The sequence below is a fragment of the Megalobrama amblycephala genome, linkage group LG8 (assembly GCF_018812025.1).
Source record: "Megalobrama amblycephala isolate DHTTF-2021 linkage group LG8, ASM1881202v1, whole genome shotgun sequence".
Classification (NCBI taxonomy): domain Eukaryota; kingdom Metazoa; phylum Chordata; class Actinopteri; order Cypriniformes; family Xenocyprididae; genus Megalobrama; species Megalobrama amblycephala.
Window position 1 is genome coordinate 28,352,660 of NC_063051.1, and position 24,533 is coordinate 28,377,192.

At 37.3% G+C, this 24,533-nt stretch overlaps 2 protein-coding genes across 5 annotated transcripts; one reads left to right on the plus strand and one right to left on the minus strand.

Moving 5' to 3' along the window:
* Window positions 1-1,903: 1,903 nt before the first annotated feature.
* misp3 (MISP family member 3) lies at window positions 1,904-11,526 on the plus strand. Of its 3 annotated transcripts, XM_048200368.1 has the most exons (5): window positions 1,904-2,327; window positions 3,734-6,101; window positions 8,535-8,611; window positions 11,143-11,237; window positions 11,349-11,526. In XM_048200368.1, the coding sequence occupies exons 2-5, from the start codon at window positions 3,746-3,748 to the stop codon at window positions 11,356-11,358; spliced, it is 2,538 nt and encodes an 845-aa protein (XP_048056325.1). In that variant the 5' UTR covers window positions 1,904-2,327; window positions 3,734-3,745; the 3' UTR covers window positions 11,359-11,526. The 3 variants fall into 3 exon arrangements, with proteins under 3 accessions (XP_048056325.1, XP_048056324.1, XP_048056326.1); XM_048200367.1 differs by lacking the exon at window positions 1,904-2,327 and having other exon boundaries at window positions 3,198-6,101; XM_048200369.1 differs by lacking the exons at window positions 1,904-2,327; window positions 11,143-11,237 and having other exon boundaries at window positions 3,216-6,101.
* A 3,293-nt stretch (window positions 11,527-14,819) lies between these two features.
* Window positions 14,820-24,468, minus strand: LOC125274190. Of its 2 annotated transcripts, XM_048200375.1 has the most exons (10): window positions 23,039-24,466; window positions 22,442-22,714; window positions 21,514-21,855; window positions 18,013-18,294; window positions 17,899-17,928; window positions 17,706-17,801; window positions 17,469-17,499; window positions 15,541-15,590; window positions 15,356-15,390; window positions 14,820-15,085 (listed from the first exon to the last, which is right to left on the minus strand). In XM_048200375.1, the coding sequence occupies exons 1-10, from the start codon at window positions 23,094-23,096 to the stop codon at window positions 14,993-14,995; spliced, it is 1,290 nt and encodes a 429-aa protein (XP_048056332.1). In that variant the 5' UTR covers window positions 23,097-24,466; the 3' UTR covers window positions 14,820-14,992. The 2 variants fall into 2 exon arrangements, with proteins under 2 accessions (XP_048056332.1, XP_048056333.1); XM_048200376.1 differs by lacking the exon at window positions 15,541-15,590 and having other exon boundaries at window positions 23,039-24,468.
* Between the last annotated feature and the right edge of the window lie 65 nt (window positions 24,469-24,533).

Below are 24,533 nucleotides of genomic sequence, written 5' to 3' on the forward strand. Positions count from 1 at the left end.
AATAAAGCCAAAAACATCATTGTGGTGGAATTTTGGCCCGCTCTTCTTTATAATGCTGCTTCAGTTCATTGAAGTTTGTGGGCATTTGTTTTTGCACAGCTCTCGCCACAGCATGAGTCAGGTTGAGGTCTGGACTTGAATGGGCCAGTGCAACACCCTGATTCTTTTCTTTTTCAGCCACTCTGTTGTAGATTTGCTTGGGATCATCATTGACTTGTTGCATGACTCAGTTTCAGCCAAGCTTTAGATGTTGGACAGATGGCCTCACATTTGACTCTAGAATACTTTGGTATACAGAGGAGTTCATGGTTGACTCAATGACTGCCAGATGCCCAGGTCCTGTGGCTGCAAAACAACAAGCCCAAATCATCAGCGTGATGGACAGTTGGTATGAGGTGTTAGTGCTGTGTTTGGTTTTCGACAAAGTGGCGCTGTGCATTATGGTCAAACATCTCCACTTTGGTCTTGTCTGTCCAGAGGACATTGTTCCAGATGTTTTGTGGTTTGTTCAGATGCAACTTTGCAAACCTAAGCCGTGCTGCCGTGTTCTGTTTAGAGAGAAGAAGCTTTCTCCTGGCAGCCCTTCCAAACAAACTATACTTGTTCAGACTTTTTCTAATACTGTCATGAACTTCAACATTTAACATGGTAACTGAGACCTGTAGAGTCTGAGATGTAGCTCTTGGGTTTTTTGTGATTTCTCTGAGCACAAAGTCTGATCTTGGGGTGAATTTGCTGGGACATCCACTCCTGGGAACATTGGCAGCTGTCTTGAATGTTTTCACACTAGTGAATGATCTTCCTTACTGTAGAATAATGGACTTCAAATTGTTTGGAAATGGCCGTATAACCCTTCCCAGATTGATGGCAGCAACAATTGCTTCTCTAAGATCATTGCTGATGTCTTTCCTCCTTGGCATTGTGTTAACACACACCTGAATGCTCCAGACCAGCAAACTGACAAAACTTTTTCTTTTATAGAGGTGATCTTGCTGATCAATTAATCAAAATTCCTATGTAAGCAGCAAGGGTGCACTTAGTTTGTCACACATGGCTTCTCCATTTTGGCCTAGTTTTTGTTAAATAAATAATGACACAATGTGAAATGTCATGTGTTGTTGTTCATCTGAGACTGTACTTAATTTTAAGACCTGCCAAGGACCAGTGGCCAGTTGCATAAACGGCCAAGTTAAGACTGTGTCTTAAGAACTAGTCTAACCAACTAGCAATTAGTTAGGGCTAATAAGTCTTACTTTTTGGATTGAAATTACACCAATTTAACTTTTTATATAACTGACTTCAAAAAAATTATGATCAGTCTTGAAAAAATAAAAATAAATAGTTTATGCAACCGGTAACAGATTATTTTTTATTATGTCCTGATATGTAAAACCATAGAATTCAAAAAGGTATTTTTTTAAAAATATATTTTTATAATTTCTTTTTCACATGACTGTAGCTACTGTCAACATAAAGATAAAACAGTATTCTTTTGTAAGTTATGTATAAATGTATAAAAGAGAATTAAATAGTAATGCCTTTAAAAAAACATTGGCAATAATCCTTTCATCATGAAACATGAAAAAGAATATAGTATATTCTGTCACAGTGTTTAAATATTCAATAGCTTGAACTTTTTGCCTATTTAACTTTTATGTTGCTACATTGGTAACATTTTACGATAACTTGAGTTAATGCATTCACTATACCATTAACAATGAACAAGCATTTATTATTTGTTTAATTATAAAGATAATTTATGCTTAATATTCTATCGTTTATTGCATAATACATTAATTGATTTATGCAGATTGAAATTCAAATGTATAAAAAATGTATTCATATATGTACAAATTTAAATTAACCTAACATTAATAAATGCTGTGAAATTATTGTTCATGATACCTAACAATAACTAGTAATGATAACAAACTGAACCTTATTACATTTAGATCTTGCAGTATTGTGAGTGAATCTAAAAGTTAGAAGGAGAACAGAAAGATCCCTTGCTTTCCCTGTTCAAACTCGTGAGAGCTTTGAGAGCTGTTTGGATTAGTGATGCAAGGCCTGTGGTTTACTCAGCAGCTTTAGTGCATGTGGAAGTAGGAGAGAAAAGAACTGCACAGATTTTAACCTTGATTCCTAAGCAGGGGGTGGAGGTACAGAGAGAGAGTTAACGAGAGACGGAAACCAGGGAAAGAAAGAAAGGGAAGAAGGAGAGTGAGATTTCACAAAGCTTCTTGGTGAATCAGGTGGACGATTTCAGTTTTTGTTGTCTTTCAGCTGACCTCTGTCGTCTTTCATCTTTTATTTGATCTCATCAGCTGGTAGGTTATTTTCTATTTTCACCTTATTTTCATCTTCAGCTATTTTCCTTTTTCATCTTATGTTTTTATGTGTATGAATGGGTCGTGCAAGTATACCTTATATGCGTTACGTGACAATGTCAGGAATTTGGGATTACTTAATTTAACATCCGCATTACTTGTTTTACCTAGAATTACTGAAGCGGACTTATCCACATTGATGATAGCTATTCATACTGTAGTTGTCTTTAGATTTGTGGATGTTGACAGTAGTTTTCAGTATAGCTAAAAATAGATGTGTGCTACCAGGTTTTGTTTATATATTTAATATTTAGATTTTCATAAGATTGAACTTTAATCATAACCATTATTAAGTATTTTGTCCAAGTATGAGTGTTTTGTAATTCATAAGGACACAACGAGCACCTCCCTGTTATTGTTGTATTATTCCTGTATCAGAATTTCCATGTTGTTTTGTCACTTATGTCCACAGTATAATCTGATTAAATGGTATTAATCTGCTGCTTATGTAATTAGCATTATGCTATGACACACCTTTAAGTCCTTATGTTTGTTTCCAGTGGACAATTCAATACAGAGTCCAAATATTATATTGTGAATGATCCATTGTCGACAAAAAATGATTACCTCACTTACATGGAGATCTGATTTTGCATTTAAGTAAATATGATTCTCAGAAGATCTGGTTAAATTTTTACTTTCTAAAGAATAGAGAGAAATTTCATAGACTGTGAAGGTGAAAAAGTTGCACCCTCGACCCTGCACGCTGTTTAATGTTCTTCAAACTTTAATAATTTTGTTAATCATTGTCTTAATCATAGCATGTGCTAATATGGAAATATCAGTATGTGAAGGACAATGTCATTATAGTAAAATAGGAAAATGGATACAAAAAGGGATGCTTAGTCTATACACTGGTACAAAGAAAAAAAATGAAAACCTAAAATAAATATTATAAGTAATTGTTTGAGGTGACCTATATCAAAGGTGAACTTAATAGGAAAGGACACTAATCTGACTTTGAGGCATGGGCGTTAAAGAATAAATGACCTGATGAATTTGATTAAGACTGACATAGAGGTCAAAGAAATGTGAAGCAAGAACACAAAAGCAAGAGACTGCAACAGATTTCATGCAGTCGTACTAGCCTTCCTCGTCTACTGGGACTGAAACATAAGCTGATTATAGTTTCCTAAATCAGCAAAAAACTAAGTGTTGCCTGTATAAAGGAAAGGCCTTCAGGGGTCTCACCTTTATGCAATAAAAAACAGGGTGAGAAAAGCAGTAAGGGAAACCTAGGAAGAAAGAGACGACTTTGTTGATTACCAATACAATCAAATAAAGGAAGCCCGTTTCTGGCTTCGTCAATCTGTGATTGTACACTTTTTGCCGTTTATTTCATACAGATCTAGTGCAAAATGGAAACAGACTCGGTGACTTGCCCTCAGAAATCTGAATCCCAGGATGAATGCAGTAGTGAAGCAGGAAAAGTCAGCTTTACTGAAGATATGGAAACTGCAATAATAGAAGATCACATGAAGGAAAAGAAAGACACAGACCTCCAAGACTTTAACAAGAAGGACACAGAAGCTATTACTGGGTTCGAACAAATGGAAAAACCTGACAGCAGTTTCCATCCTCAACCTAACGCTCATCCCACCTCCTCACCAGCAGATGGAGCCGTTGAGCCAACAAGGGAAGACTTGAGCAGTACAGTTGAAAATGACCTGGATGGTGACCAGGGTCAAGAGTGGCCACCGGTGCCAGGACTGGAAAAAGATATCCAACCAGAGAAGAATGAGTGTCAAGCCGCTGAGATTCAGGATGAGGTGAAGGAAAACACTGAAACCAATGTTCAGGCATCTGTGCAAGACACTGAGGGTGAAGAACCTGTTACCATGACACAGGCAGACAAAGGCACTGACTCTCCACAAGTGCCAAAGTTGACCAAAGAAGAAGAGGGACATGAGCTTGAGTCACATGGTGACTCCGACTCAATTGTGTTCCTTTCAGAAAACAGTGAAGAGCTAAATATAGACTGCAAACCTTTGGATTTCCCCACCACCAGAGAGCAGTGGGTGAGACGGGACAGTCGTTGCGATGAACCGCCAAATCTGTCGTATTCCAAAAGCTCTTCAAAAAGTCTTCTCACTGAGACCAAACCTTCAAGCATCCAAAGTACATCCATAACTGAATCTGGGGTTAATGCAGAGAACGTCCAGCAGGGGGAGCTTGAGGTAAACAACCCAAGTGGTATGATTGAGAATGAGTTGGTACAACAGGTGTTTGGTGCTGCTCCACCCCTAGAAACAGTTCCAGGCGAGCCAGCCAATCCAGAGCCAGGTAACTCTGCCTGTATCTCTACGGAAGTAAAAGAGTCATTGATTATGTCACACGGGAGGAGGGACAGTGCAAGGGACGAGAGAGAGTGTAGTGAAACAGGTGAAGAGCGAAAGCAAACAGTGCGTTTCACAGAAACAGGTGGGACCGGAGGAAAGCAGCTGGAGGAGGTTAAAGATCAAAGACAGGAACGGGAAAACAAAGGACAGAGTGCAGAGTCCCAGTCAAACACAAAGCCTCATCCCGGAGAAGGGAAAGTCAAGAGAAAGCAGATGGATCATTTTGATGACAGCCAGAGCGATAGCGGTGTCTCAGCAGATTTCTCCCCCAACAGCACAACAGATGTCTCGGAGGGCCTTGTTAAAACTGATGCTCCTCAGCCCTTTGAATCCCCACTTAACGAAACTCCCATTGAGCGGGAAATCCGTTTGGCTGTAAAGAGAGAGCAGAGTCTACGTCGTTCTCGAGGACTATGTGACGCAACTGACAAGTCTAATGAGTTTGTGGAAATTCCATTGAGGAGACCTATTCTATCCCAGGACCTCCATATAAGACCTATCTCAGGCCTTGACAAGGACCGGCAGTTTGCTGGAAAAAAGATGCAGAAGGAAATCAGCGCAGAGACAGAGAGGGAGAAGGTTCTGGTTGAACTGGGCAGACTACCTGGCTTCTATGACAAGGGAACAGAGGTACAGCTTCAAGAAAAAAAGTTGCTCTTCGAGTCATTTCAAGAACCGAAAGAATCAATGGCTGCCTTTAGCAGAAGATCTGCCACAAACTCCACTTACGTAGAGTCTGCTGCTGGAATACAGGAAGGTGATTCTGCCGTTAGACAACGCCTAATGCAATTCTCACAAAATTCTGCCACCCCACCAGTCATGGCCCAGTATGGAGGCACCAACAGCAACCCGCCTGCTACTCGAGGACCTGGTCTAACTGAGGGAATCACGGGCCAGATAATCATAATAGAGGCCAATTCTATTCCCACAACTCTGGGAGGACCAAACGGGGGTTATAAGACAGCCTCACGGACAGATGGAGGATCCGTAAAAGTGATGAATCATGTGGGTGTGAGGGCTTCTTCTGCAGAGCCTGTTAGTGCAAGACAAAGACCAAATTTAGAAGTGATTGAAGATGAAGACTCAAGTGTAGTAAAGGAGAACCCTTTCTTCAAGCTCCGCTCCTCTATGACTCTGCAGCCTCAGGTGGAGCTGGACATTAAGGAGGCAAAGGAAAGGGAAAGAGAACTACAGAGACAGAGAAACAGTCTTTATGGAGGTGCATCCATAGATCTGGAAGAAGAAAAGGGAACAAGAATGGATCTGAGGACAGAAAGTGGGGTGAAAGACAAAGAGATTCTTAGTTCAACACCTCCATGGACAAATCTGACTCCAACAGGCCGCCAATCAGAGATGTTAACCTCCACTACATCAGGTTAGTCATTGTAAAGCAGCATGTGAAAATTTGGTTCACAGAGCAGTTGAAAGCAATTAATCTATGCAAAGGACACGTGACTAACAAATGTCTGTAGGCCGTACACTCACAATTGCACGTGTCATTCAAAGCAAATTATGTAGCATTCAAAATATACATTTTATCAGTTCATGCATTTGCTGTGAATTGAACCCCTGATCTTTGCATTGATAGCACCATGCTCTACTGTTTTAGGTACAAGAGAGGATATATGTACAAAGTACACATACATTTGGCAGACAACTCTATCCAGAGAGATTTACATTGCATTCAAGATATACATTTTATCAGTTTGTGCATTACTTGGGAAATGAACCAATGACCTTAGCATTGCTAGCACCATGTTCTACTGTTTGAGCTACAGGCAAATCTTAATAGCAGCAAAACTGCCAAAACTCAACACTTGTGAACTATTAGTTAACAGTGACACTTTTCAAGCTTTTCTCTAGTGTACAAAGTTCAGTTACATAGACATTTTATCATTTGACTGGGAGCTGGTAGTTTGTGCTTCACCTTGGCAGCCAACAAACAAACAGACAAAATGCTAATATGGGCTTATGTCACTAGTATTAACTTACACCAGATATTGAAATTTTTGTGTTAGTCAAATGTGCTGAAATGAGCAAAGTATGGATAAGAGTACTGTGATCTGGAAAGGTGATAACTGAGGTGTAAGTGAGATGTAGTATTGTGTGTTTGCCTGTCCAATAGATAAACTACGATTGTGACTTGAATTTATCTTTTACTACTGTACAAGTCAGCTGAAATGCCTGCTATTCTTCATATGGCAAATCATCAATGCATTTAATGGCACATAGATTTAGTTCTAAACTGAGGTGAAGTGAAAACATTTGTACAGTAAATTTCAAGTTTTTTTCATATCTACATTATTTTTTATGAAAATAAACAAACAAAAAATCTCCCCCTCATTTCTATTTAGTCAGAAAGCCTCATTCACAATTATTTTGCATGATAACATAATTTCTGCCAAAATGCCAAAGTTACTACAGATATTTTTTCTACTGTAAAATCATAATTAATTAATATTCTTCTGTTATTTCATATTCTTTCTCTGCTGATGGTGGTTAATATCAATATACCACAGCTCTACTGTAGTAACAATAACTTTAGTAACTATGGTAATTTTGCAGAAAATGTGGTAAATGTGGTACACTTGTGTAAGGGCAGCAAGAGAAACAGTTATAAACCAATACTGCTGATATCATAACTTTATACAGTGCATGCAAAAACAAGTGCTGTATATCATCATTTTTGTGTGCAATAGAAGTGAACTGTATGAACTGCTACTCAGTTGTGAGTGCTGGTTTAATCTATAATGCGTAGTAAATGATCCACATGACACAGGTTACCGTTAACGATTGTATTTTGTTTAAAGAAAAGCACAAAACAGAATATCCAGTGTGATGATAACATGATTACATGTATATATATATATATATAAAATCTTTCTTAGTAAATGTTTTATTTTGGTTGTTTTTACAATTTTACAATTATTTGTTTTAATTTTAAATTTTTATGATTTAATTACTTAATAGTTTTCATTAAACTCAAAAAGAATGGAATCTTTCTCTTTGTATTTTTATATCAATATAGTACAAAATTATCCTGTTCAAATCAATGTAATAAACGAGTTAGGTCAAAAGTAATGTAAAGGTAATCAAAAAGTAGTAAGATTATACCTTAAATGTGTAATGTAATGCATTACGTAACTACAATGTTTGTCATGTAATTTGGAATTAGTAACTGACTATGATTTGTAAGTAATCTAACCAGCATTGTCAATTATATATTTTGAATGATATGTTAATTAAACTTACCATACAGATACGGCTATCTTTTAAACTTTTGCGCTTAGTGTGAAATTTTTACATTTTTTAATTTGGACACACTCGATTCATGTTTCTCATCAAAATCTTGATCTGAATGCTTACATTTAAAGGCTTAAAATAAGTTAGACATATAAGTTAGAGATATATAAATGAATAAGCAGAGATATATAAATTAATAAGCTAATAAAAAATAGAAAAATTAGTGCCTACGCATGAATTTCCTAATTAAAACTCCTACAGTAATGTTTTAAAAGGCATTCCAGGTGGATACACCAGGTGGAGTGGAAGTATGATTTGTTCAACATTTAAATATTTTGGCCACTGCATAATTCCCATTCTTCAATTTTTTACTTTACAAATATTCTAAATTTGGAATATAGTTAAAATTAATGAGTAGCTGTGTCCAATCTTTTCACTGCTAGTGTACTTTATTGTCTTCTCATCCAATAATCATATGTGTGGATATTTTCATGAACATCCAGTTCAGTAAATGAAACTATTCTGAAATAGTTTTGACATTTGTCTCCTGCTTTTCTTTTTATAGTGCGACAATCCACTGGAAAACTGGGCCTAACATGGCCACCACCTCAAGCTGATGAAGAACAAAGACAACTGCCAGAGGTAAAGGACTTTTTGTTTATATCTTTTAAAAGTGGCATTATTTGTGTTCTTCACTCTTATATTTTACGGGAATAAATGTGTACAGTATATCTCAGTGACACTAGTGTTGGTAGCGTTGTGGCTAAAGATTTGGGCTGGAAACACAAAAGTCTGAGGTTCAAACTCTGAATTTGGCAGACTATGAATTGGGGAGTTACTTAATAAACAGATACCAAAGTTCTTCAACCTTTCAAAATGTAATCAGAGAGTATCAAAGTTTCAGTAACCCACCCTGTGCAAACACAGCCACAGACACTTAAACATGACGCTGCTGAAAAAGTGGCTTATTGTCCTTCAGATAATGATGCCAGCGAGAGCAGAGTTCAAGCTGAATTCTTAAGAATCAAGATCAGGTCTTGACCGTCATTGTTGCCACTGAATCATTCTCCTCTGCCAGGAAAGTATAATGTAACAGAAACACAATCAAAACCGACAGGTGCTGCCAAGTGAACATTGCCTTTATCTGAAGACAGAAGCATTTTATCAGTTCAGCTCATGTCATACTCTCATTTGCTTGGAGAAAGCAAGCCTACCTTTATAAATGAGCATGCGCTACTCCTGTGTTTATTCTTCTTTTTAACAAAAAGGCTGTCAATGTCCAAAAAAAAGCAATCCATACAGGTTGTGCATTATACACAGCCTGGCCAAAAAAAAAAAAAAAAAAAATTTATAAGGATTTAAAGGTGCCCTAGATTATGTTTTTAAAAGATGTAATATAAGTCTAAGGTGTCCCCTGAATGTATCTGTGAAGTTTCAGCTCAAAATACCTCATATATTTTTTTTAATTAATTTTTTTAACTGCCTATTTTAGGGCATCATTATAAACGTGCCGATTTTATGCTGCGGCCCCTTTAAATCCCGTGCTCTCCGCCCACAGAGCTCGCGCTTGCTTTAAACAGTGCCTTAACAAAGTTTACACAGCTAATATAACCCTCAAAATGGATCTTTACAAAGTGTTCGTCATGCATGCGGCATGCATGTGGCGGATTATGTGAGTATTGTATACTGTTATATTGTTTACTTCTGATTTTGAATGAGTTTGATAGTGCTCCGTGGCTAACGGCTAATGCTACACTGTTGGAGAGATTTATAAAGAATGAAGTTGTGTTTATGCATTATACAGACTGCAAGTGTTTAAAAATGAAAATAGCGACGGCTCTCTTGTCTCCGTGAATACAGTAATAACCGATGGTAACTTTAACCACATTTAACAGTACACTAGCAACATGCTAACGAAATATTTAGAAAGACAGTTTACAAATATCACTAAAAATATCATGTTATCATGGATCATGTCAGTTATTATTGCTCCAGCTGCCATTTTTCGCTATTGTTCTTGCTTGCTTACCTAGTCTGATGATTTGGTTGTGCACATCCAGACGTTAATACTGGCCGCCCTTGTCTAATGCTTTTTATAATGTTGGAAACATGGGCTGGCATATGCAAATATTGGGGGCGTACACCCCGACTGTTACGTAACAGTCGGTGTTATGTTGAGATTCGCCTGTTCTTCGGAGGTCTTTTAAACAAATGAGATTTATATAAGAAGGAGGAAACAACGGAGTTTGAGACTCACTGTATGTCATTTCCATGTACTGAACTCTTGTTATTCAACTATGCCAAGATAAATTTAATTTTTCATTCGAGGGCACCTTTAATAAGGGCAATTTTTTTTTTTTTTTTTTTTTTTGGCCAAGCAGTGTATTATGTGATATACCTTTGTGTGGGGATCAAAATTTAAAATTGTTATTCATATTTTCACATTTCGCATGCTTATGTGACGTGAGAACCAGTTACAATTGGGCTCCTTTGACATCAAACCTGGTGTGACACATTTTGAGGTGCCATATTTGAATATACACAAAAATGAATGAAATTCGAGAACATTTTCAGGCCCTGTTTACACTAGAGCGTTTTCGTTTTAAAATGCATAAGTTTTGCTACGGTTATGCCTGTCGTTTACGCTATGCCAGCGATTTAGAACATCTAAAACGGAGACTTTTGAAAACGCTGCGCACCCCGTTTTAATTTGAAAACGCTGTGGTTGCATTTTAGTATAAACGGAGCAAAACGGAGACTTTTGAAAATGATTCGCTCTGCGTATCCTTGATGACCGTGTAAACAATAACATGGAAAATGAACTGCAATCTTTGCTGGCTTTGTTGTAATTTTTAGCAGCCATTGTGCAGTTAAACTGCATTCTGTTTTTTTTAAAACTGCAGCTATATACATGCGCTAGAGGCAACTGTTCAAACTTGTACGCATGCCCAGTGTGCATGAACGCTCATGTGACATGGGTTTCCGTTGAGTAGACAGAGATCGTTTCTGAAACGCTGTGAAAACACCAGTGTAGACAAGGATCGTTTTCATTTTAAAACGCCGTTTTAAAACAAAAACGCACTAGTGTAAATGGGGCCTCAGTGAATAACAACTCAGTATGCCTTCAGAAGGCTGGACTACTATAATGATGCTTTTTGTCATTTTTTCACCAGTTAATTTCATTGCATGTAAAAGAACAGTCAAGACATTCTTCCAAATATCTCCTTCATGGAGACAAAATGTCAGATGGGTTTAAAACAACACAAGGGTTAGTCAATGATGACAAAATGTTCTTTTTTGATCAAATTCTTCCTACAGTATGTGTGCTAGATTTCAAATGCACTCACTAATGTTCTTATTAATGTTCTGATAAATACAGAAAACACTAAAGATCCCAAGGCAGCGAAATCCGTTACTTGAACGATGGGAGTCAGGGATGGTGAACGGCCAAGTGGAAGACAACAACTGAGACTGAACCCCAACTACAGCATCCTGGCATAAACAACACGAACCGCCCAGACAACCGAGTGCGCCTGCATAAAATAAAGCATATGAACAAATGATCAATTTCCCCAGAAATATCTCTGATCTTTTAAAGCAAAGCAGTACCACGTGCCATTATGGGTGGATAAAGAGAATCACTAGCCTCAAAAAGACACTGCGATATGCACATTCTACAACACACACCATGTAAATAGCTGATGGATGGTGTTAATGTTAGTAGGTATGATTGTTGGGCAGTGTTGATTGATGTTACATGGGCTCAAATGATTTCAGTGTAATAACTATGTCATTTTCAATGTAAATCTCAGCTTTACAGCTATACAGTTATTTATAATCAATAAACGTAGCTGCTCATCTCATAGTAACAAAACAGTATAACAGTCTAAAGACTGGATTATATACAAAATATATTTTAATGAAAATATATTTACTCATTAGAAAAGCTAAATTAAACCAATTGGGAAATGGCTTTATTGATGCATATATAAAAATCAATAAAACAAAATTATATACATTAAAAAATGTTGTGTGTTGTGTTGAATAATTTTCCGAAACTCAAATGGCTGAATGTGACTTATCGTTAATATGGAGGTTTGGCTCTTGGAGTCCGAAACTAGATCACTGACTTCACAATAGGCACAATGACCAGGATGTAACGCTTACGCCTTATGTATGGCTTTGATTTTGAATATAAGAATTAAAGAGGGCGACGTTCTAGCATTCATTCAGCTTTCATGTAAAAACGCTTTGCTTGTTTAATGACATCACAGTCCATTCTATCCTTCTCAGCCCGTGCTGTGAGGTATGAATACACGACTGCCGTGACTCAACACGCCAATGGGCATTCAAATGCGTCACCATGGTGATGATGGTACTGTAGGAAAGGCACAAAGAAAACGTCCGAGCGAGATTAGCCATGAGTGAGATCACAACACTCACACACAGCATGTTTTACTGACCCACTAGTTGCCTGTGAATTATTAATTCACTCTTTCTCAGCACAATTAGCGAAAGCTACATGGGAATACTCATTTCAAATATGGCAGAAGCTTATCAATGGCACTGGAGAAAAGCTGCCCATTGCTTTCAGTGCTTTCAATGAGCCTAGTCTAACTGACCTTTAAGACCAATAAATAAAACTGTTCTTTGTGACAAGAATTCTTTGACAAGTATTCTTAGGAAAACAGAACTATGATTAGTGATAAGGCTTAAAAACACATGATCAGTATTTGTTTACAGTAGTCTGGTAACTGGACATTGTTTTGTACCAACCAGGTCTAAGTGTTTCTGTGTAATGCAGGCTTAAGTTGCTTCACAGAACAAAGCAGAGAAGGTTCAGTCAACCATATGAGATCACCTCTGACTGGAAGAGAGTTGTAAATGGTTTATGGTTAGATAATCAACAGAGTTTTAGTACAGACAGACTATGTGAAGATATAAACGGTAGTCTTAAACTAGTATTGTATAATAGATGTGTAATTTAATTACAGGAATGTAGTTCTGGCATGACTGTCAAATAAAAGGTTCCCTTCTCAGGTTTCATGATAAGCAAAAAGGAAATGAAACAGCACTACTTCAACTAAATGACATTAGTAAGACATTATTAAGCAACTGCTGTGAAAAGAAACACAAATGAAAGCTTTTCGGCTTTAGATGGTTGAATCTATAAAATGACTTACAAAGATTTAGTGACCAACACTTAAAACTAACCATGCTTCACTGAAACATTAATCTCACATTTTATCTGGATGTCCAGAGCCCCCTGCTGACAGAACGATTCATATCAGTGAAAAAATAGTACAAAGAACTACAGTAGACAATTGTTTACTCATAAATTATTTAAAAATACAAAATGTTTCAACTTTAAATAAACATCACAGTATACAGAGTATGTCAAACAAAATGTAGTATCTGATTGACAGACAGAATAGATAAATTGTGGATTCTTTGGTGAATAGAAAGTTCTAAAGAACAGTATTTTAAATAGAAATCTGTAATATTATACAAATGTGTTTACTGTCACTTTTGATCAATTTAATGCATCCTTGCTATAAAAAGTATGAAGAAATGTAAATGTTTTGATCAATTTAATGCATCCTTGATATAAATGTAAAAGTAATAAGTTTAATAAGCAAACATTGTAAAGTCAAATTTACTTAAAGGGATAGTTCACCCAAAAATCGCGCTCTGACAGCTGCAGTGATGTCTCGCGCATTTACTTCAATGAGAGCGAGACATCACTGCCGCTGTCAGAGCGCGATCAGACCAAACGAATCGAGTGATGAATGCGGTTGGACATAGTGGTGTATTAGAGGTAAAAAATGATATAAATACTGTTCGGTTTCTCGCACAAACCGATCGTTTCGTGTCTTAGGACATCAATGTGTCGTCACGAGCCGCAGGGTTTCATTTGGACTTGTCTATGCAAGTTTTATTTACTCTTATAGTAGAAGTTCCCATCCACTAGCATTATTTGACTGACAGACGGCAACGGTTGGAGTTAAAAATCATCATTTGTGTTCTACTGAGGAAACAAAGTCACCTACATCTTGGATGCGCTGGGGATAAGCAGATAAACATCAAATTTTCATTTTTGGGTGAACTATCCCTTTAAAGAGATCAGTTCAGCACTAGCCAAAATTTAAAATTGTACGTTAAAATTACTTAAAATATTAAGTTAAATCAACTTAAAAGTACAAGGCAGCAACTAAACTTAAAGGAGTAGATTACTTTAAATTGAAAATTAGCCCAAGCTGTACTCACCCTCAAGCCATCCTAGGTGTATATGACTTTCTTGTTTCTGACCAAGACAATCGGAGAAATATTAATAAATATCCTGACGCATCCGAGCTTTATAATGGCAGTATACCTTACCAAACGTGTATGAGCTGAAGAAAGTGTTTCCATCCTCATCCATCCATCATAAACGTACTCCACGCGGCTCTGGAGAGTTAATAAAGGTCTTCTGAAGCGAAGCGATGCGTTTGTGTAAAAACATATCCATATTTAACAAGTTATGAAGTAGTATATCTAGCTTCCGTGAGACCGGCTTCCGTATTCTTCAAAAAGCTTACGGTGTACGTCCTACGCCTTCCATATTCAATTACGGAATTTACGAGACGGCAGTTTTGTTTTTCCCGTAATTTGAATGCGGAAGGTGGTCTGGCGGAAGCTAGATATACTACCTCATAACTTGTTAAATATGGAATTTTTTTTTTTTTACACAAAGGCATTGCTTCGCTTCAGAAGACCTTTATTAACTCTCCAGAGCTGCGTGGAATATATTTATGATGGATGGATGAGGATGGAGACACTTTCTTCAGCTCATACACGTTTGGTAACGCATTCTGCCATTATAAAGCTCGGATGCATCAGGATATTGATTAATATTTCTCCGATTGTCTTCATCAGAAACAAGAAAGTAATATACACCTAGGATGGTTGAGTAAAGCTTGAAACAGGTGAAAATGTTTTACAATGTAGACAGACTAGATACACAGACGGACAGATAAATAGATATCAGTAAAATGAAGGGTCCATAAAGGTTGTCATGGGACTGTCATAGATAGGCTCTGAATCTGTGGGTCTTCCTCTAAGCGTCCCTCCAATGTCCTGTAGTTTGGAAACATGTTCATATTAAAAACTTGTAAGAGATGTGATAAGTCAGTGTTTCTAACAGCGGACATAATGCAACAGGATGTTGGAAAACGCTGCATGATGTAAAGAGATCTTATTCTGTGATCTCATTGTTCCTCTCTCCATTCTGTCTAAACAAATCAGCATGCTGGTAACTTTAGTACTGGAGCATGATATGAGATACTACTGTAGTGGGCCTTTTGAAAAGGAAATCACAAGAGAAGGTTTGAAATGGTTCATTATTACCTCAGATCCAATGTCAACACGCTGCAGAGTGAGGTCTGAGGAAAAAATAAGTCCATTGTGAGAGAAAATCAATAAACTTCAGATATGTATGGTGCTTAAGATGTAATAATGGGGAAAATACTGTATGTGCAGTAGGGAATGGATGAAAATTTAATTGCTTTGAAGAAATTGTCACAATGACTTACCAACAATATGATCTTTGGAGTGAACACGTTGCCAGAATTTTTCTTGTTCTCTATGTAAAGTTTTATTATATATGTTATTGCTTTTATAACATTACATTTTATAACATTCTTTATAATTATATAACATAATAATATAATTATCTACATAAGTGTTTTAAATATTCATATAAATACTTATATTTAACCCTCTACCGCATAGTGTTGCCATATGGCAACATACTCTTTGTGTTCATTTCCTTGCCACCGTCTCTTTAAGAGAACATTCTAGTTTTTTTTTTTTTGTTGGTAAGAGAAGACCTTAGTTTAGCCAATGATGTGCTTTGGTTAAATCACATCACATGCAATTTGTTTCTGTGACGCGATATCTGACAGACTGCTGTCTCTTGTCGGTAGTTGCTGAAAACAAACTAAAACGTCAGTAACAAACAAGGACCCGCCCATGTCACATTCACAAAAAAATTTTTAACATCATCTCAGGTAAGGTATGATGACATATTCACCACTCAAAAAAGTTTTTATGAAATTAGTTTTTGGTAAATCAAGAAAATGTCTGTGTTGCCATATGGCAACGCTGCACAATAATGGAATGCCATTATTATAATAGGTTAGTTAGCTAGCAAAAGTTAGCTGCAGTCTGTTAAGCTATAACAAAACATTAATGCTAGTGATATAATGTTGATTAGTCGTATGTTAAGGACTGCCATGGCATTTGTATTATGGATTAAATCATATCAGAGATCTGCCATCACCATGAACTGCAATGTTTTTGGTTTTATGTCAATGTTTTATGATACATGATGAACAGTATTAGATTTGTTTTTAACTGTCTACATTTGCAATTTAAATAATATTCATGAAAAATGTAATGAAATTTAAAGAATATAAAGCATTATTCAGCAAAAGAGAATGGAAAAGCACAAGATGTTGGAAAATAAGTATAAGGTATTGTTTATAATTACTGCTAAAGCTTATAATAGCACCAATTGATTCAATACAAACAACATTTCTGAGGAAAAATATCAACTATATACACTTACACTTATTCTAAGTTATTTCCACTATTGTATGTTGTTGCCATATGGCAACATATCATAAAGTACCTTAAAATAATATTTTTTTCCAAAAATTTTTTACAGCACTTTAAGTTAAGCCATTCTAAGAAAAGAAAAAGAGTCAAATATTTTTTTTTTTATAGATTTATCATAATGCGTGCGGTAGAGGGTTAAATAATTATAGAAATGTGCACTACTGTTCAAATGTTTGGGGTTGGTAAGATTTTTTTTTTTTTTTTGTAAAAAGTCTCTTATGCTCACCAAGACTGCATTTATTTGATAGTAAACAGTAATATTGTGAATTATTATTGAAATTTAAAATAGACTTTTTCTATTTTATTATAATTTATAATTTAATCATTACTCCAGTCTTCAGTGTCACATGATCCTTCAGAAATCATTCTAATATGCTGATCTGGTGCTCAAGAAACATTTTGTATTATTATCAATGTTAAAAACGGTTACGCTGCTTAATATTTTTGTGGAAAGTTTGATTTTTTCATTATTCTTTGGTGAATGGAAAGTTATAGTTCTAAAGAACAACATTTATTTTAAACAGAAATTTTAAAACTTCAAAAAATGTTAAATAGAAATCTGTAGCATTATATTAATGTTTACACTGACACTTTTGATCAATTTAATGCATCAAAGTATTAATTTCTTTTAAAAACAAATCTTACTGACCCCAAATTTTTAACTGAAATTGTTTAAATAACTTTTATTCCTGTAACTCAACTGGTTGAGCACAATGCTAGACTTAGAGAACAGATCAAATGTACACTTTGAATGAAACTTGAGATAAAAATGCCTACCAAATGAATAAATGTAAATGTAATTTTAATCAAATATCAGATACGCTCTTCAGTATTGTCTCACCTTTGTCTCCTTCTTTCTGAAGTATTTTTGACTGCAAATAAATGGATAATGATTACAATGCAATATATTAATGAGGATTACATGCATGAATGAAAAACAAACAACAGGTGTTTTAACTTTGTTTTGTTCCAGTGGTTAAGCGGATTGAGAAGATAATAACCACTGAATGGATATTACAGTTTATGAGAGACCAGACTTAACCAAAGTAAACTTATGAGCAACTGAAATAAGACTCACTATGTCTGTGCACGATAAAGCCCAGGAGTGACACCACCATGAGGAACAGAACACCCGCAGACACAGAGCCAACAATAAGAGCCATGTCTGTGCTGCCTTTTCATAGACATGTATGAAAACAAAAGGAGAGAATGGCATATTAGATTTGCTGCATTACTATGGTGGCAAACCCATAGTGAGACTTGAGTCTTACCTGTAGAGGCCTGTGTGCATGAGTGATATCCTGAAAAATTATGCAATAAAAACAGATTTTAGGGTCTTATTTATATGACATTATGAGATATACAGTATCATATTCAGTACACACCTGTAATGCATGGGAGAGGTACTGGCGTGCTCATTTTAGAGTATGCCCGAGAGTTGCCGAGTGACACGCTGTACTGACACTGATACTGTGCACCATGTTCATAATAAGTGGGTATGGGAAAACTAACACTGTATTGGGTCAGGGAAGCCTGATGGGTCGCCTCAGGTGACAGGACACCCACACGAAATAAAGAGAAGAAGCCTTGTAGATATGAGGGTGACCCCATGCACTCCAGAAAATGACCCTCATTTCGGGATAAAGACAGAGTGGGGACTGGGAGCTCTGTGAGAGGAAACATGCACAAACAATAATTAGGTAAGTTAGTAAGCTCTAGTCAGATGCTTTTCTGCATACTGCCTACCAAGGCAGCATCTAAAGAATCATATAACTTCATAAAGTGAATTATTGGAGAAATTTTAGAGAAATATCATAAGCCAAAAAGGTCCATTGTCTATTATTGTCAATAGGGTAGCGATGTATGATGCACAGCTCTCATAAATGTCACTTTCAAATCAAACAGCATTCTGTTGGTCTACACAGCGAACTGGTGAAATTTTTGTGGAGAAATCTTTAACCCTCATGCAAAATTCCCAATCATGTGGTTTGTCTATGAAATTGTTTCGCACATGAAAATTTGCTGAAAAATGGTAAATGTGACTGCACATTAAGTGACCATTTTGATGTATTTTGCACCACTCAGAGAAGGATTCGTACCTGCGTTTCCGGCATGGGAGGCAGGCGCGTTAACAAGGACGCTAAAGACCGCAGCCTTAACGTCTGTTGCTAGGGCGCCTCTTGAGGCCAGGGGAGTGAGGTTTACTCGCACATCTCTTACTAGCTCACCCCCATAAACCTCACTCTGATCCGGGTCACGGCACCAACTCTCGTTCTATTCGCATCGCTCAGAGAGGGATTTGAACTGCCGTTTCCAGCATGAAAGGCTGGCGCATTAACAAGGAAGCTAAAGACCACAGTCTCTAGCATTTGTTGCTAGGGCAGCTCTTGAGGCCAGGGGAGTGAGGTTTACTCACACAGCTCTTACTAGCTCACCCCCCTAAACCTCACTCCGATCCGGGTCACGGCACCCACGTAATGCCTCTGATTCTACTTGCACCGCTCAGAGAGGGATTCGAAACTGCGTTTTCTGCATGGGAGGCAAGCGCGTTAATAAGGATGCTAAAGACCGCAGCCTTTAGCATTTGTTGCTAGGGCAGCTCTTGAGGCCAGGGGAGTGAGGTTTACTTGCACAGTTCTTACTAGCTCACCCCCCTAAACCTCACGCTGATCCGGGTCACGACACCAACTCTCGTTCTATTCGCACTGCTCAGAGAGGGATTTGAACCGCCGTTTCCAGCATGAAAGGCAGGCACGTTAACAAGGACGCTAAAGACCACAGTCTCTAACGTCTGTTGCTAGGGTGCCTCTTGAGGCCAGGTGAGTGAGGTTTACTCGCACAGCTCTTATTAGCTCACCCCCCTAAACCTCACTCTGATCCGGGTCACGGCACCAACCCCTTTTACAGACAGTGATGATGCGTTTTAATGGTCTTCAGCATCATAAATCCTGAAAAGTTGTTTATATTTTCTTTTCTTTTTTAAAAATGTTTGTACATTTATAACACTATACTTTGTATTATATTACCTTTGCATCAAATTACAAAAAACTATTTAATGCTGCTATGTTGGCTGTGGAAAACAGCGGCTGTGGGAGTGACTTTAAAATCTTTCTCTCTTCTGACCAAGATAATGGTATGATACTCTAACCATAAAATACATATCACACACAAATTTTGGGTAAAATAATACATTTCTTAATCTTAAAAACTATTTTTATCAATACTTCTCAATGTTGAATAAATTATTTAGCCTGTATTTATAATCGAAATCTCTTCTCTTTGTCCTCTATCTTGAATTTGTTCACTAGCTGCGTCTGAATTTACATACTGTCAGAGTATGTACTGCATTAAATAGGGAACTTATTTTGAATTATATAAGTACATGTTGCTTGAACATGAAAACAATCCAAACATGATACGTCCATGGCCCGCCATGTTGTCATTGTCATATATTACAATATCAGCAGGATATTAGGTCAATCGGGTATTTTACACCTACTGTTGAATGAATACTATTATAAGCGTTCGAACCAAGTGTCCCACACATCCTGAAAAGTGAAGCCAAAATATTTCGAAAGCCCCCTGGTGGACGGCTACAGTATAAGTCATCTACTGGGTGGTTGTTCTGCTCGCCTGCTAAACAAACTACAGCTGGTCCAAAACGCAGCAGCTAGAGTTCTTACTAGAACCAGGAAGTATGACCATATTAGCCTGGTTCTGTCAACACTGCATTGGCTCCCTAAACATTGTATAGACTTTAAAATCTTGCTAATTACTTCTGCGCAAGCTTCTGCGCACATAGTTTATCCCAAGGTTTGCCGCAGCCTGCAAGATCCAGGCCGTATCCAGATGAGATGAAGGACCTGCATCTAGACATGATGATAAAGCAGCCCTGACATTTCTACTAAACTATCCCCTGCGAAGGCCCATTTCCCTTTCCTATCCCTATGTATAGATAAAACGTTATCAAAATTATTCCAGTTCGCATAGATCCATGGACACAACTAATTTTTCTGTATTATGCGGACCAGTAAAGTAATTTGGCAAATATCACTTTTTAAAAAGACCAAGCTTCTGCGCACATACACACTCAAACAAGCAAACCTATAGACTAAACATATAAATGAATGGCAAGAATGCATTAAAGGTATTCGGTTTTCAGTAGGTAAGGTGTCATTTAAGCGGCCCCTAAACTAATAATTAACCATTTTTACAATGGAAGTGATTCAATAAAAAAACAACTTTAGCTCAATAAGAATTGCCTTGCTTGTCACTGTGAAGCTGCTTTGAAACAATATGTATTGTGAAAAGCGTAATATAAATGAAGATGACTTGACTTGACTTGACATAATCCCCATCGAATGGGATGCAAGCCAAACTAAAAAGTCGAATTACACTTCAAAAATTGTCATTTTAGGTAGCTCTTATCATGCTGACATATGTTCAAGTGTTTGTTTCTCCATTAAGTTTGGTTTTAGTTAGTTATTTGATGCTATAAAAGCAGGGTGTAACATCATGATTGACACCTGTGCTTGCGATTGAGTCAAATGACATCATGTCAACAGTCATTTTTGGGATAATTTGGCTTCATTTTTCTACAGTGGATCTACAGTCTATGGTTCGAACATGAGGTAGTGAAACTGGCCGTAACTGAACTTTCTGTTGTGCATTTTGAGATTGCTTTCTGCCTTAAAGGATATAATTAAGTTATACACCTATGATGCCTTGGAATTCTACCTCAATAGGCAGCTCACTAGGGTTTGGAAAATGTCATACATAGATCAATAGTGCTGCTTGCATTAGTTGTTGTATCAAGTCCAAGATATTTTACAATATGGACACAAGATGTAATCAGAATAGCATCAATCCAATAGTTTTCTTCTCACCTATAACAGTAATATGTACCGGCTGACTGGCTGTGGAGTTCAATTGTCCCGTCTGTGGTAATTTGAGTTGGTAGAGGCAGATGTACTCCCCGCTGTCCTCCCGTCCCATTGTCTTCACACTGAAGCGAGCTTCCTGGGACTGAGACACCAGCTTGGCTGGGGCAACCATGGAGCCTGGGGTTCCTATGGCTCTCCGGAGCAGGAGGAAAGCCTTTGGGGGCTGTTTCTGATGGTCAGGTGGAGCCTGACAGTGGAAAGACAATGTCTCACCAGGCATTACATGCCCACTGGAGGGCTCCACCTTCAAGTGAGGGGATGGTGGGGGACTGACAGAAACTACGTCTAGAAGAACAAAGAAAGTTAAGACCACTTAGTGTTTTAGAATATATGTGTGCAAAACTAAAGACAAGAGAGAGAAATACTGACATACTGATTGAAATACAACGCTAAAGATGTAAAGCACTGCTGGGTGGAGTAGCTTGGTTTGGTGGTTACTAACGCGGTAGACAGAGCAGTTTCTTTAACCGTCACACCTCTATGACCTCAAACATTTCCCGCTACAATGCAGCTGTGAACTACAGTACCATTACTAAACCTGCGCCTCAGCCAACAGAGATTCGTCCCAGATTCATGCAGAATCATTAACACAGAGAAATCTAATATAATAGATAAGATTTATTTCAATAGTCCACTTTAGACATTCTAGTACTAATTATAAGTAACTTTGCTACTACATGTCAACTGGCAGTCATTAGTGTATATCTGCTTATGCTTCATATTGATGATCCCCAATAGACATTTGACTGACTAGTAACATTGCAACTACATCAACTTATTCTACTAAACCTAACCTAACAGTCTACTAATACTCTATGAGAGTTAGTTGACATGTAGTTGCAAAGTTACTTATAGTTAATATAATACTCACCATTTGGCTCTGGCTGCATGTAGGAACTGTACATGCTGTTTTCATACTGACAGCAATACAGATTCTCTTTCTCTGTATCTTTTCCACTAAGCATAAAGTGAGCACTTTGTTGTTCTGTTGAATGCACTACAGTGTCCACCTGCTGGCGAATTTTAAAAAGTTTAAATACAAGTCCACCATAACCCTGTGGAGCCTGACAAATCAACTCCAGAGATGAGCCTCTGACAGCTGTCTGGGTCAGGATTGGAGCTGGCGGGACAGAGTGTTCAGAAGCTGAAAGATCAAGGAAATACAATATATTAGGTATATATTATTACAACTCAACCAGCTAGATCATCTCACTACTTCATCAGACTAAATATCTATATCTATCTATCTTCAGTTATATATTTATTAAGAGCAGAGATTTCAACCATATGTGGACTAAAAACAACTCAATATTGAAATTAAAAGACATATTTAGATATTAAGTTTACACTCAGTGTTTCATATACAGTAAAAAGACCATTTTGTGATGTGCTATATGATTTAGATAACAGTTGGACCGATATGTTGTGATCATATTGAAATATAAATATGAAATGTGAACACACTTACCACTAAAATGCAGCTTGAGGATGATCAAAGCTGTGAGGAAACACCCACACAATGACATTCTTCCAGTGCTGAACTCCAAATATTCCAGGTTCTTCACAGCTATTAGAGCTTCAGAAATCCTATAGATCTGTGTATATGTTTTTATGACCAATTGTCTTTATGACTTGAAATTACCACTAGCTGAACCTCCCTTCCCATTCACTTGCGCAAACTTCCTCATCCACGCATTAAACACACCAACGAACATGTTTCATATGCTTAAGAAAACCACATCCTTCCATCACATCAAAGAAGAAAGGCAGAACGACACTCCCATGAGTGGCCCTTGTGAACTAATACTGAGTATGACAATGACAGGAAATTCATGTGCACATCTATGTATGTGTCCTCTCCTTCTAAACCACTTTAAATCTGTCCATTATAGTGTGTTTGTGTGTAGCTCTGAAGTAAGCAGGACCGTAAGCCACACAGACATTGAGGAGGAAGCATTCTTCCCAATATCCAGTTGGTTCGACCAATATGGTTTTATTTGTTCCTCTCAGCCCTGAACATGTGGTTAGGATAGTAAGTGCAAGAATTGTTTTTTTTTTAAATCTAACATCATGTTTACAGCAGCTGGAGGAACTGTGGTCATTTGATTGTTTTGTCAGTGTCACACGGACAGGAAAAACAACTATTGCCATTTCTGTGTCCTGTCTTGGCCTTTTCTCCCTTTGTCATTATTAATCATTGAGCACTTTCAAATTATTGGATTGATACTTAAAGGGGTCCTTGATTATAATTTCACTTTTTTAACTTTAGTTAGCGTGTAATGTTGCTGCATCATTCTACAAAGTTACAATGCTCAAAGTTCAATGCAAAGGGAGATATTTTCTTTTAAAGAAATCGCTTTTTAAAGGGATAGTTCACCCAAAAATGAAAATTTCTTCATCATTTACTCAACCTCAGGTTGTGCCAAACCTGCATAAATGTATTTCTTCCGCTGAACACAAAAGAAGATATTTTGAAGAATATGGGTAACCAAACAGTTGATGGAACCCATTGACTTCCATAGTATGGAAAAAAATACTACAGAAGTCAATGGGGTCCATCAACTGTTTGGTTACCAAAAATTCATACGTACGTTCAAAAGAAATTCATATGGGTTTGGAACATCTTGAGGTGATGAAAGAATTTTCATTTTTGGGTGAACTATCCCTTTAAGGACTACAAGAAACGGCTGGGAGGGACTATGACAAGCTTCTTCCCGGGTTGGTCATATCACAAACCCCAAAATTTACAAACCCCTACATACATATTACATATCACAAACCCCTGGAACATGCAACAAAGGGGGTGAGGCCATGTTGGGATGCTTTAGAGAAGAGAAAGAGTTGTTGTAGTAGAGTGTTGTTGCCATGCCGGACTGCTTCACAAATGTGGATCAATTCAACGCTGGATTTGCATAAAAGCTTAAAGGAACACTCCACTTTTTTTGAAAATAGGCTCATTTTCC